General features: G+C 34.5%; 1 protein-coding gene and 1 pseudogene across 1 annotated transcript in view; one reads left to right on the top strand and one right to left on the bottom strand.

Moving 5' to 3' along the window:
• Positions 1–807: 807 nt before the first annotated feature.
• Positions 808–12,187, bottom strand: part of LOC112055051 (myosin heavy chain 95F) — a 58,605-nt gene continuing 47,225 nt past the window's right edge. Inside the window, exons 20-26 of the mRNA XM_052884777.1 lie at positions 12,046–12,138; positions 10,764–10,808; positions 9,006–9,126; positions 5,279–5,396; positions 4,371–4,568; positions 3,850–4,014; positions 808–3,227 (exon numbers count right to left, since the gene is read on the bottom strand). Of these exons, the coding sequence (XP_052740737.1) occupies positions 3,202–3,227; positions 3,850–4,014; positions 4,371–4,568; positions 5,279–5,396; positions 9,006–9,126; positions 10,764–10,808; positions 12,046–12,138 (766 nt within the window). The 3' untranslated portion in view covers positions 808–3,201. The remainder of the gene's footprint in view (positions 3,228–3,849; positions 4,015–4,370; positions 4,569–5,278; positions 5,397–9,005; positions 9,127–10,763; positions 10,809–12,045; positions 12,139–12,187) is intronic.
• On the top strand, positions 6,304–6,479 carry LOC112055054 (U2 spliceosomal RNA; annotated as a pseudogene).

Genomic DNA, 12,187 nt, shown 5'->3' with positions numbered 1-12,187 from the left:
TCAAAAATCACACGTTTATCAACGAAATAAAAAACATTAGCTGTTTGAAAGCTATGATAACTTCTGTACGTAACCTATTTGAAGAAAAGGGGATTTGGAGCTGATACCCGCCATCCTCCATAATGTGAGTTAGTAATGTTTGACACTATGACGATCACCAATAAATGTTAATGACTGGGATCTACGTTAAAGTGTGCTCTCCGGTACAAGTGAGTGTACACCACAAACTTCTCAACTGTATGATTACAGAGGATTGCTGGAAAGAAAGACAGATCAATAATTCATAGCTAGACCTAGGTCTCATCCAAGATTTCTCTAAAGTCACCCAGGCTTAAGGATAGGAGCGTAGCTACCGTTGTATCACCCATATCAATGACACGGGGACCCCGGACTACAGGGGTCCTATAAGTGTGAATGGAAAAAATTATTAAAATGTAATCCAAAATATTACTTAATCTTTACGAAAAAAAAACACTTTCTTTTTTGACAAATTTTTACCCTTCATTTGCCCGGATCTCGCCCCTACACCTCCCCTAACTAATTTTGATACAGGGCAACAATAATTTTGATCAAAGGCACTCACTACGCCATTGCTCAGGGACCTCGTTGGTCTTGGCGATTTGATGATCCCTGATGAAATGTATTGAATCATATCAAAATCAATGACATGTCTTACTTACATTATTTAAATAAGGTAAAAGTAATAACCATCTGATTATACGAGAGCATTCAGGTGTCATCATTATGGTACCTCTTGGCACAGAAAATATAATAGTACAAGGTATTAGAAAAATAAAAACTCTAATATAAATTAATTTGATAATTTTTATTTTATTTGGTAAAGCATAACACAAAAAGTCATGTACTATACGGCATGAAAAAGGCACTCACGATAACACTGTACTTAATATATTGTACTTTAAAATAAATCTATGCATATCATTACAAACTCTTCATTTAAACAATCGTTTAAAATAATAACAATACTCTAGGAATGTGTTAAATACTGTTGGATTTATACTTGCAGTATGAAAAGGAAATACTGAATTTCATATAATACCAAAACTGCCACAAACCAGTCTTTTATGTTAATATTAGGAATGCTTGAATAAATAAATTCATTTTAAATAATCCATTACTCTTACCATCTCATAATTAATCACAGTTTCAAATTTCATTAAGTAGGTATGTATGTAATGCATAGTAAAACACACTTGGGCATTACAAAGAATAATCACCTAGTAATTTTAGCAATTTACATAGTATATATAATTAATAGAATATTGACAATAAGTTATGATAGAACGAAGTGTTACAATACAGTGTGTGTAACAACCTTTAAATTGTATTTACTTAAAGAAACATCACATCACAGTTTAAAAAAAATACCAATTCCACTGTACTTATTTTAAAAATCACTTTTAATTGGTTCAACATTGTAAAGGAATAAACTAATTTAATAAGATACTTTTTTGTACAGATTTGGGAATTGAAAGTTGCCTTTTTTCTAGGTTTACTCTAAACAACATCAATTTAAAAATGCATTTTAGTAGGATGTTGTTATTCTTTAGTGATGTTGTTATTCTTTAGTTTTTAATATTGGTCAGTGATCTTAAATTACACATCTCATGTATCAGGTTCTGTTGCATTTTGAACACTTTTCTTGTGAAAATAAATTCTTCCTAAAATATAAATATAAAATAAAAAATACATTTTGAATTTAAATACATTAAATAAAAGCACATCAAAAGGCAAGTCTAAACTATTTAGGTTTGATTTAATTGAATTAAAATGGATATATTATTTAAAATACTTAAAGGCACTTTATTTGGATGTAAAATTCTGATATGTAAGAATTTCTTTAAGATTTATCTGTATCAAGTAATATAATATGTTACATAGTTTAGATGTTGCCATAAAAATAGTTCATTAAGGTAATCGCACATTTGACACCTGTGTAGAAAACAGTGATAAAATTGTACTGAACACTATATAATTCTGGTGTCTATTCAGATATCCGAAAAACGTAAAAAGAACATACAAATTGTAATGTTAATTGTTTTCAGTGTGAACTTGAAACACATTACATACAATTATAGTGTTTTTCAGATAGCATGGATACAGTGACAGCTCATGTCACTCTTGAAATTTTGCTGCAATTCACGAAATTAGTACGTACGTATTATGAACGTCATAAAGCAACTGTCACCGTATCCATGCTATCTGAAAAACACTTTAATAATAAATACATAGGATCTTTAAGTAATATGTGTGATATTTTTCTATCCATACACATTAGAGTTCTAGGTTTCAACTTTCAACATATCTGCGATCACCTTTATTTATAGTTTTTCATCATTTATTTTACTAGCAGGCTTATGCTGTAAGCCTTTATTGTATAAAGCGGTTATCGCGATAAAGTCGCGTCTATTATTCATGTAGATAGTTGCGATTGCCTATCAAAAAGATACAGCATAAACCCGCATAATACTACTTAAATATTTATTAAAATCTAAATTGTGTACTTTTAAAACAATCACAAATATCAAGTCTACGGTGGAATATCCTCTGAATATATTGCACTATAATACATCTATATAACCTTTGAAGGCACATTGGAAAGCACTAATTCTTACTAAAGTCCATTCCACAAAAGGTGACACCAACTGATGACACGAAACATTTGTCTCATATGCAAAGTAATTATAAATAGCTTTGTGAGGAAAAATATAAGATAGCCGTTTGAGAAATATACTAGTAAGTTATAAACTATACAAAATTCTTTATTCAGCAATGAAAAAGTGACGTACAGACAGACAGACAGAAAGTCAGACAGACTTACTTTTGCATTTATAATATTAGTATAGAAGTATAGACAAATAAATGATTCTTTGTCTGCCATCACAATCATATACCCACACTGCCAAAGACTCAATGTAGTTTGCATTGAAAATAAGATATCAATAGAACACAAGTAAATATTTTAATACCTGAAACTGAAACTTTTTATCACAATAACTTTAAAATGCTCAAAACGCGTTAATTTTATGTTACGTTTTTCTTAAAAAAGAATCATAGAAATCTTTTTATGTTGGTTTTTATATTCTCACTTGTATGTTAGATGGCTATCAGCTTTCCTTGAATGGACTTCGATACACTAATATGGTTTATAAAATCGCACAATCTACTATTTGTTATTACTTATTTCCCGGCGATGGCTTTGCTATCTGAAAAAAGAAAAACATTTAAAATCAATTAAAGTTTTATTTTATTGTGGTACCTATATAAGAACATTTGTGTGCTAAGTCATGGGATGTTAATTATAATCAAGCCATTTGATTACAATTTACATTCGATGGGGTGAATTGCGTACCGAATTCAGTAATGTGATATTTTATGCAACTAATTTTGTGATAAAAATTAAGCAATCCTAATAAATACAAAATATAAAATATATAAATCATAAGAAATACAAGGATTTTATCTCTTCTATCGCAATTCACAGAGATAGAGTATGCCCTTTTATTCTATCGCAATTCTCCTTTGGCACAGAGATAGAGTATGGGCTGGTGTGGTTACTTGGTGTAAAATGGTTACTTGGTGAAAGGTGGTGACTTGGTGTAAGATGGTTACTTGGTGAAAGATGGTTACTTGGTGATAGGTGGTTACTTGATGATAGGTGGTTACTTGATGATAGGTGGTTACTTGATGATAGGTGGTTACTTGGTGTAAGGTGGTCACTTGGTGAAAGGTGGTTATTTGGTGAAAGGTGGTTACTTGATGATAGGTGGTTACTTGATGATAGGTGGTTACTTGATGATAGGTGGTTACTTGGTGATAGGTGGTTACTTGGTGAAAGGTGGTTACTTGGTCTGGCGTGCGGCGGCGCGTAGGCCGGGCCGTGGTGGCGCGCCCACTCGCGCTCGAACTCGTGCTCGAGGATCTCCGCGCCGCGCTTACGCGTCAGCCCCGTCTCCTCCAGGCTCAGCTCGCACATCTGCATGTCGTCCACACCTGCGCACCCATCAGTTACATTGATCATCATTATTATCATCCGATGGATGTCCACTAACTGGACATAGTGGACTGAGAGCCTGTGATTGTCAGATATATAACATTTTACGAAGGCTGACACTTTGTCAGCCCATATTCCTGCCATAGGTAAGTATGGTAGTCAATTATGGAGTTTGGACTGTGGTAGATTTCAAGGTCTAGATCCTCAAGTGTGCCGTTGTGTTGGTCACCTTTGATTATATGTACGAGCCTGTACATATAGAAGAAAGAATGAAAGTTTTTTTTTTTTTGGGTAATCCCACACACTGACGCCGGGCCGCACGAACGGGATGCGGAAGCGCCGGAGCAGCACTCACCGGCCTGCAGCAGCACGGGCGTCTTATCGGGGTGCAGCTCCATCTGTCGCGCGACGTACTGCCCGTCGAAGTGCGCGTACCACCAGCCGCGCCGCTCGCCCTCGCCCGCACTGACGCCGGGCCGCACGAACGGGATGCGGAAGTACCGGTGCCTGGCGCCGAGGATCTCGCCCTTTTGCGGCAGGCGGGGGGTCTTTGCTGCGATAATAATGTTCAAATACATAAAATAAACTTCTTGTGAAGCCGATGGAGCGATCTGTGTCTGGAGTTTCTCTGCGTGGTCGAATCGGAAATTATATCCGCAGAAAAACCAAAGTCACTGACATAGCTCAGCGAGTCGCAAAGTTTAAGTGGCAATGGGTAGAACACATAGCACGAAGAGCCGATAGTTGTTGGGGTCTCAAGGTGCTGGAATCGCGCACCAAAAATCACACTGTTGGTCGATTCCCACTATACTTCACTAGATAGAACGAGGACATCAAGCGTGGTGTTTGGAAGTCTATACAGCAGAGCAGTAGTCCAGCACTGGACATCCATCAGCTGATAGTAATGATGATGTTGAATTGGGTAATCAAGAGCAACCTAAACCAGAAAAGGCAGATCATTTTAATTTTTCAGATCTCAATACTCGATTGTCAATAAATGAGCAACTAGTCACCATCCTCTCCTCTGTTGTCTTACTTTCCTATACTGTGCATTTCTGTATAAACAAGTTACAGTAGCATTGTGTACTCATATTTATAATCATATTTATAAAAATGGATTAACTAAGATTAAAGCCTCAATTTTCTTCAAAGTAAACTGGACCTAATCACTACTGCTTAAAGTTCATTTTACTTTGAAGAAAACTGAGGTTTTAATCTTAATCCATGCATATAAATATGTCCGTCAGTGCGCAGTATCCTCACCTGCGTCCATGATGGACTGCGGCGCGCGCTCCTGCTCCGCCATGGTGGACTTGCGCGCGTTCTTTGCCTTCCACGCGTGGTACACCTTCAGACGGCGGTGGAACTCGTGTCGGCAGGCCTGACCATACACCATACATTACAACATCCGTAATCAATAAACAGCGCCATCTAGTAGCACTGCTGCACATATGTTTCAATTCCTTGGAAAGGAGATGGTCCATTTCAGGTCCACTCTTGTACCCCGTATCATTAAAATTTAAAAATGACAAGAAATTTATTAAAATTTATTAAAGTAAATAAATCTAACTAAATAAAATAAAATCAAAATGGCGCCCATAGAGCAACTATGACATGACAGTTGACAGCAAACGTCAAATCGATTAATGCATTGAAAACGTCATCTATCCCATTAATACCCATATTAATTATTTTTAATTTATTTTTATATTTTTATTTTATTATTTTTAAAAATTATTAATTAATTTCCCATATTGCATTTCTTGGGAGATAATGAAAAAAATCTATCCAATAGTATATTGCATGTTGTTATTGGTATTTATGCAGGAATGCCGGTTCTCCTTTATAAAAACAGAGCCGTGGTAGGAAGATTGTAAATCTTTTTATCCCGATTTAGAATCTAAACTAATGGCCATAATTTTCTCGTACGATGTCGTAAGCGATGAAATATTTGCGCATTACGTTGCGGCATCGTTTTTGCAATGCGACGACGCATCGCAGTCTTATGTTTTCGCCCTTAGGCGTGGTCAGTACTTGGATGGGTGACTGCCTAGAGACACCACATTCATTCTTTTTTTTTGTTGGAACGGTTAAAAATTAATTTGCAAAAATATAGATATTTTATGATACATCCGTCGTCCGTTAGATGTCACTTTTGTGAGATACATGTATATTAATTACGTGTTATACCAGTAGATGGCACTGCATACTTTGAGCAGCGATCTATATCGCGCTGCAGAGATTCGTTTTGTCATGGTACAAGTACTACAGTCGAATTCATTTTGGTTATCGCTTCTCGGCCTTTTGGCTAAGATCAAAGTGTAGTATCTGTTCTTTTCAGCTTAATATCTGAAAGTTCCCGCAATGCGGGACCAGTATATTAAACTGATTTTTGTAAACTGACGGGATGTTCGGGGTAGACCTGTGTAATTCGATCGATTCGTAAAACCCGGGTCGATCGCGACCCATACTCATGGAGATCGGGTCTCAATGATTCGATCATTTCGATCATTCGGGTCACGGGTTGTTTGGGTTTTGTGTATCGTTGCGACGCGGCTTGAAGTAGGTAGGTATTTGAACTGAACACCCGTAAGACCCGAACCGGAACCCGATCCTTTGATTGACCGACGGATTCAAAACAAAGTTATGCCTACTATCAGTTAAATAAATATTGTGGTATGTAATTTATCGCTTTTGCGTGGTGATACAATAATATTAAGTCATCGTCTAAATTTACATTCGAAAAATGGGAAATTTTATTTTATGTTTTTATGAATATAGATTAAAAAATGTAAATAATTAAAGTTATTATATATTATATAGATAAAACTATTGCTAAAAGTAAAACATACCTACATATATATTTTAGACTTTATTCCTTACGAATTTACCACTCAAGTCATCATCATTATCAACTACAGAATAGAGAATGATATCTTTACAAGCCCCGAGATGAAGCCGATGAAACTCATAAATACAGAGTAATACATATCTTCCTTTACATACGATTAAAAGAGACAACTACAGATTGTACTTGCGAATGATGATTCGACATTATAAGCTATTGAGCCAAATAATTATTTATAACACTAATACAATCAAAATAAAGTTCAATTTAGTGTGGTCGGGTCGAGAGATCGAGTTTATTGTATGGATCACCAAACGGGTCTCACAAGATCGGGTGTTTTAGTCGTCCGCGACCCGATTATTCACGAGAACTACAGATTTGAGAGTTATTGTATTAAAAATAAAGTTCAATTTAGCGTGGTCGGGTCGAGTGATCGAGTTTTTATATGAATCACAAGATCGGGTGTTTTAGACGTCCGCGACCCGATTATTCACGAGATCTACAGATTTGAGAGTTATTGTAATGAAAATAAAGTTCAATTTAGGATGGTAAACAAAAACCTTTCGATCTTTTAATCGAGTCTGCGCCCGGGCGGGTCACCAAACGGGTCACATAAGATCGGGTGTTTTTAACGTCCGCGACCCAATTACTCACGCACAAGTAGTGATCGGGTGTCGGAGATTTGATCATTCGCGATCGACACAGGTCTAGTTCGGGGCTCGCTCCACTCCCGTCACGGGTCAGCCCGGCATTGCAGTGCCGCCGGGATCGGCCCACAGAATTTATTTGGAAACTCATTACTAGAGGTGAGTCGTACTCGCTAAAACGCGTACTGAGTGTTACGAGTACGAGTACGCCGAGAGACGCGCTCCAAAGACTAGCTCCACGAGTATTTAGAAGTACGAGCCATTAGGACCTATAGAATAGATACGTACTCCTAAATACTCAGTGGTCAGCGATTTTACGTCATATTATCTGATACTAAGCGTACATTAATTTCAAACGAGTTTTACGTAGTCATTTGGACTAGTGGTATGTACGCAAGGTACAAAAAAATTGAATCCTGAGTTCGATCCCGGGAAACAGAAAATCATTTTTGTCGTTTTATTTTGTTTTTTTCAATTGGTTTCTTCAACTATTTTTGGTTTTTGTAATCCACAAAAAAAAGAAAAAAAATTGCAAACAAAAATATTTCAGTCATTAATTTCAATTTAATTTTATTATTTAGTTATTTCTTTTAATATTACCTCATGATACTGTCGGGTTACATTAACTTGTTACTTTAGCGGATAAATAATCATACTAAAACAAATAAACATTATGTTTTTAAAATAAGGATTAAAATCAGGGACTCCAAATATTGGAGTATTAACAGTATTAAGTTAATACTGCGTTAAAAAATCGGTCTTATGTTTGATAAAGTAAAGACAATTTTTCATCGGCAATGGGACGTCACTCACACATTCTTAAACGAACGCGTCCGGGAACGCGTCTCGCGATGTTTTGTCTGTTGGAGTATGAAGTGTTTATTGCGTTGAAAAACCGGTCTTATGTCTAAACAACAAAGTCTATTTTCTTTCGGCATTGATAGAAGTATCTCACTCACACATTACTAATCGAACGCGTCTCTGAACACGTCCCGTATTGGTTGGACCGTTAGAGTATTTGCGAGTATTGGACTCGCACTCTGTTGACGTCTTGCGCTCCTCGGTACTCGGTACTTCTAAATACGCTTAATACGTGTATAAGTCCCTGCTCCGTACTCGTACGCCATACGTCTTCCAACAAACCTAGTGTTAAGACCTGCTCCAGTATATACGCCTCACCTCTACTCATTACTTAAGGGCGATGCCAATTGTTGACAGTATTATTTCGAAAGAATTAAAGTAAATTCGTAGATTTGTGTAATCAAAAATAGTTTAAAAAAATATTTTCTTTTATTTCCGCCAGGGTACAATGACTGGACCTGGGCTCCATACAATTTTGGACCATCTCCTTTGGGTTTACGGTTACTCGTATAATAAATACTTGCATACTTTACATTTTATAATTCTTACTATTATTTAATCGCTATCTCTTTTGACGCTATGTCATAACAAAGAATAAATAAAAAAACAAATAAATTCAAATAAAATAGCATACCTCAAGCAATTCAATGTCACAAGACGTATTGATGGTGTCACGCAGCTCCGAATACTTCCATTTAGACAGGTCGTGTTTCTGTTTGCCTTGCATTGCTTGCTGCATCCGAACGCGTTCCGATCTAAAGTGACGTTTTATGTAAAAAAATATGCATTCAAAATTTAACTCTATTATTAGGAGATATATATATTGCTAATGATTTAGATATTGCTTTCAGAGTTCTTTGCAAAATTAATTTTATATTCACTGGCTACTTTATGAATATGTGTAAAGTAAATTTTCTTGTGCCAATTCTTTGTTAAACATAAAAAAAATCTAAAGATGATTTGATAACATGTATTGAATTAAAAAAATTTAAAGTTCCTCAAGAATTAATATATGTAAATACTAAATACATTGATTTAGGGTAGATGACCAATCCTATATTGACTAAATAGGTAATAGTTTTTCAACAACATGTGAAAGCGAATACTTTACAGAAATTATAAAAAATATTTTATTTGAATTATTTAAGTTCTACTTAGTTCTATTTAGTTCTATTTAGTCACTATGTTAATAAATTATTACCCAAAAACAAAATTGCGAGTTAAATTTTAACTAAAAACTTTCTTCAAGACACCATAAAAATTGTTATATACATGCTATAAATTTTTTTATCCAAATGTATAAAATACAAAGCAACCTCATTCACTTTTGTACAAACATTGGAAATTTGGACACCGAAAACAATGGATGAACTCTTCATTATTTTTTAACATAATAAAACCAAAGTGAAATTATAAATGCGGTATATGTTACCGTAAGATTACGGAGACAAAGTATACCTATGCTGCTCTCTTATAGTATAGATTTCCATTGGTATGAGAATTTCTAAAATCGGTTTAGGCAAGACAAACAAATGAACAATTCACAAATATTTACATTAATATCAGTCAAGATATTTAATTATATTAGTTGTTTATGATATATATCCACATACTTGCTGCTATAGATAAGACTCACAAACTAGCTTCTACACAATGTTTTCTATGAAATTGCTTTGTACAATATTTTCGTGCAGAAAGAATAGGAAGCTTTAGCCGGAGTGTTAAGAGTTAGTGCCGTTAGGATCCTCTGTCAATATCTTGCATCTATTTAAATATTGGAAATTCTCTATTTTTACATTGTACATAATTACAAAAAAAAAAACAGAAATAACAACAATAAAATTAATTTTAAAAAATCTAATATTGGAGTTTTTCTGTGATTGACATCTAATATTGAAGTTTTAGTTCGACTTATTTTAGGCTGTGATGATATTAAGGAGATGGCGTTCGAGTCACTATTGAGCGTATCCTGAATTTGGAGTTTTAGCTCTTTAATTTAAGAGTTTATTAATTATTTAAGTTTCAGTACATGGTTTCTATATTTTGAGTTGGCAACTAGACAATACTAACATGAAAGTTTTGAACTCCTAAAAGATTGTTTAAATTTGTTTTTAATTCGTCTAATTGGTCTTGCTAAAGAAACTTTTACTCTATTGAAGATATTGCTAAACGCTTTATCTACTCAAATTGTATACATTTAAAAGTGTATTAATTTGATTTAAAAATCCAAAACTAACCACACAAAAAAATAAAATCATTTGTCTATTCAAAATTTTTGCTACAACACAATAATTAAAGACACGAAATATTGAAAGAGGATACATTATACAAAATGCAGTGTGCGAAAAAGAGAAATAAAAAGATTTCATAATCTCTATTAATTCCAGGGTACCTGTTCAACTTATTCTCTCCATTCATCGACTCCATAGAGGGGAAACTGTGCAAATACCACAATATTACTGAATATTTGTATCACAAATATAGTACAAGATCCGGCAGATGGAAAATATACCCTCATCTGTTATTTATTTGGGATAAGAAATAAATGATAGAAAATATTCACATTGACACATTGCAAATAGGTTGCCTAGTGAAATTGTGCCCGGTGAGTGATTAAATGATAAAATGTTTCATTAATTTTATTCAGTCTACTTATTTATCTATCTATTCATTTCCGTCTTTGCTTAATTTAATTAATAAAATTCGTAGACTAGTATAAGAAAGAAAACTTAAAGGTTGCATGCTTTCACACTGCAATTGTAAGGTTGCCAGATATAAACAGTTATGTTATACAAATTTCTTTATTAGTTACTTACTTGTCTAATATGTCAATTGAAAGCTTATTTTATGCATAATTTTACTGTATTAGGTTGCCTTTGATCTAGTTTCCTAGATTTATGTATGAAAAATGTGTTGTGCCGCAATTTAATTAGGCAACCTATTTGCAATGTGTCATTGTGAATATTTTCCATTATTTATTTCTTATCCCAAATAAATAACAGATGAGGGTATGTATTCCATACGCCGGATCTTAGAACAATATACATTTTGATGGTTACAATAAAATATCCATTTATCTCACTCGCACGTAGTCAGCTATAACTACGAGTGAACGAAACAAATATATACAAATATACAGTTGAGAAAATTGTTTTTTTTTACTCATAAGAATATATGCAACATAATCAAGAATCAATTAAAAATTCACCGACAGCTATATACAAGAAGATTTGCAACGTCGTGCGTCCTTTATTAGGCTTTTTGCGTGATCCAAAGAATAGCTTTAAAATCTAACTAATTTATAAATGTATCACAAGTGTGCAGGCGTCAGAAAATAATTTACACATTTTCCTTTGCTCGTGTTGTGTAAATAAAATCCAAACGTAAGTTAAAATTTGACGCCCTTGTGTGTAAAACAATTCATGCGACCCAATAGGCCGACTAGATGGACTAGGTCATTGAGGATGTAGTCGGAATAATTTGACAAAACTTTTCTGACTTTCAAATGTCTTCCACCATTTCCTTCCCGAAAGTTGAAATTTTCAAAAACCCTTCCTTAGCGAGTGTCTGTCTCACAAAAGAAAACTGTCATCCTGACTTTACTTAGCTGAAAGTTATGTTCAAAATTAGCCAGGCATAAAATGGAAAATTTTGTAAAAGTGCACATTACATACCTTCGCAACTGTGGCGGTGAACCTTCTACGTGACCGTTGGTTTCTTTGGCGAGCCGCACCGCCATCTCGTGGTCTCTTCTCTCTTGTTCTAACCTGAAAGAGTCAAAAATAAATGCAATTTAGTTTTTTAGTATAGTAGAAG

Source organism: Bicyclus anynana, chromosome 12, assembly GCF_947172395.1.
Source record: "Bicyclus anynana chromosome 12, ilBicAnyn1.1, whole genome shotgun sequence".
NCBI classification, from domain to species: Eukaryota; Metazoa; Arthropoda; class Insecta; order Lepidoptera; family Nymphalidae; genus Bicyclus; species Bicyclus anynana.
Note: the sequence above shows the minus strand (reverse complement) of the source record. Positions and strands in the feature narration are given on the sequence as shown.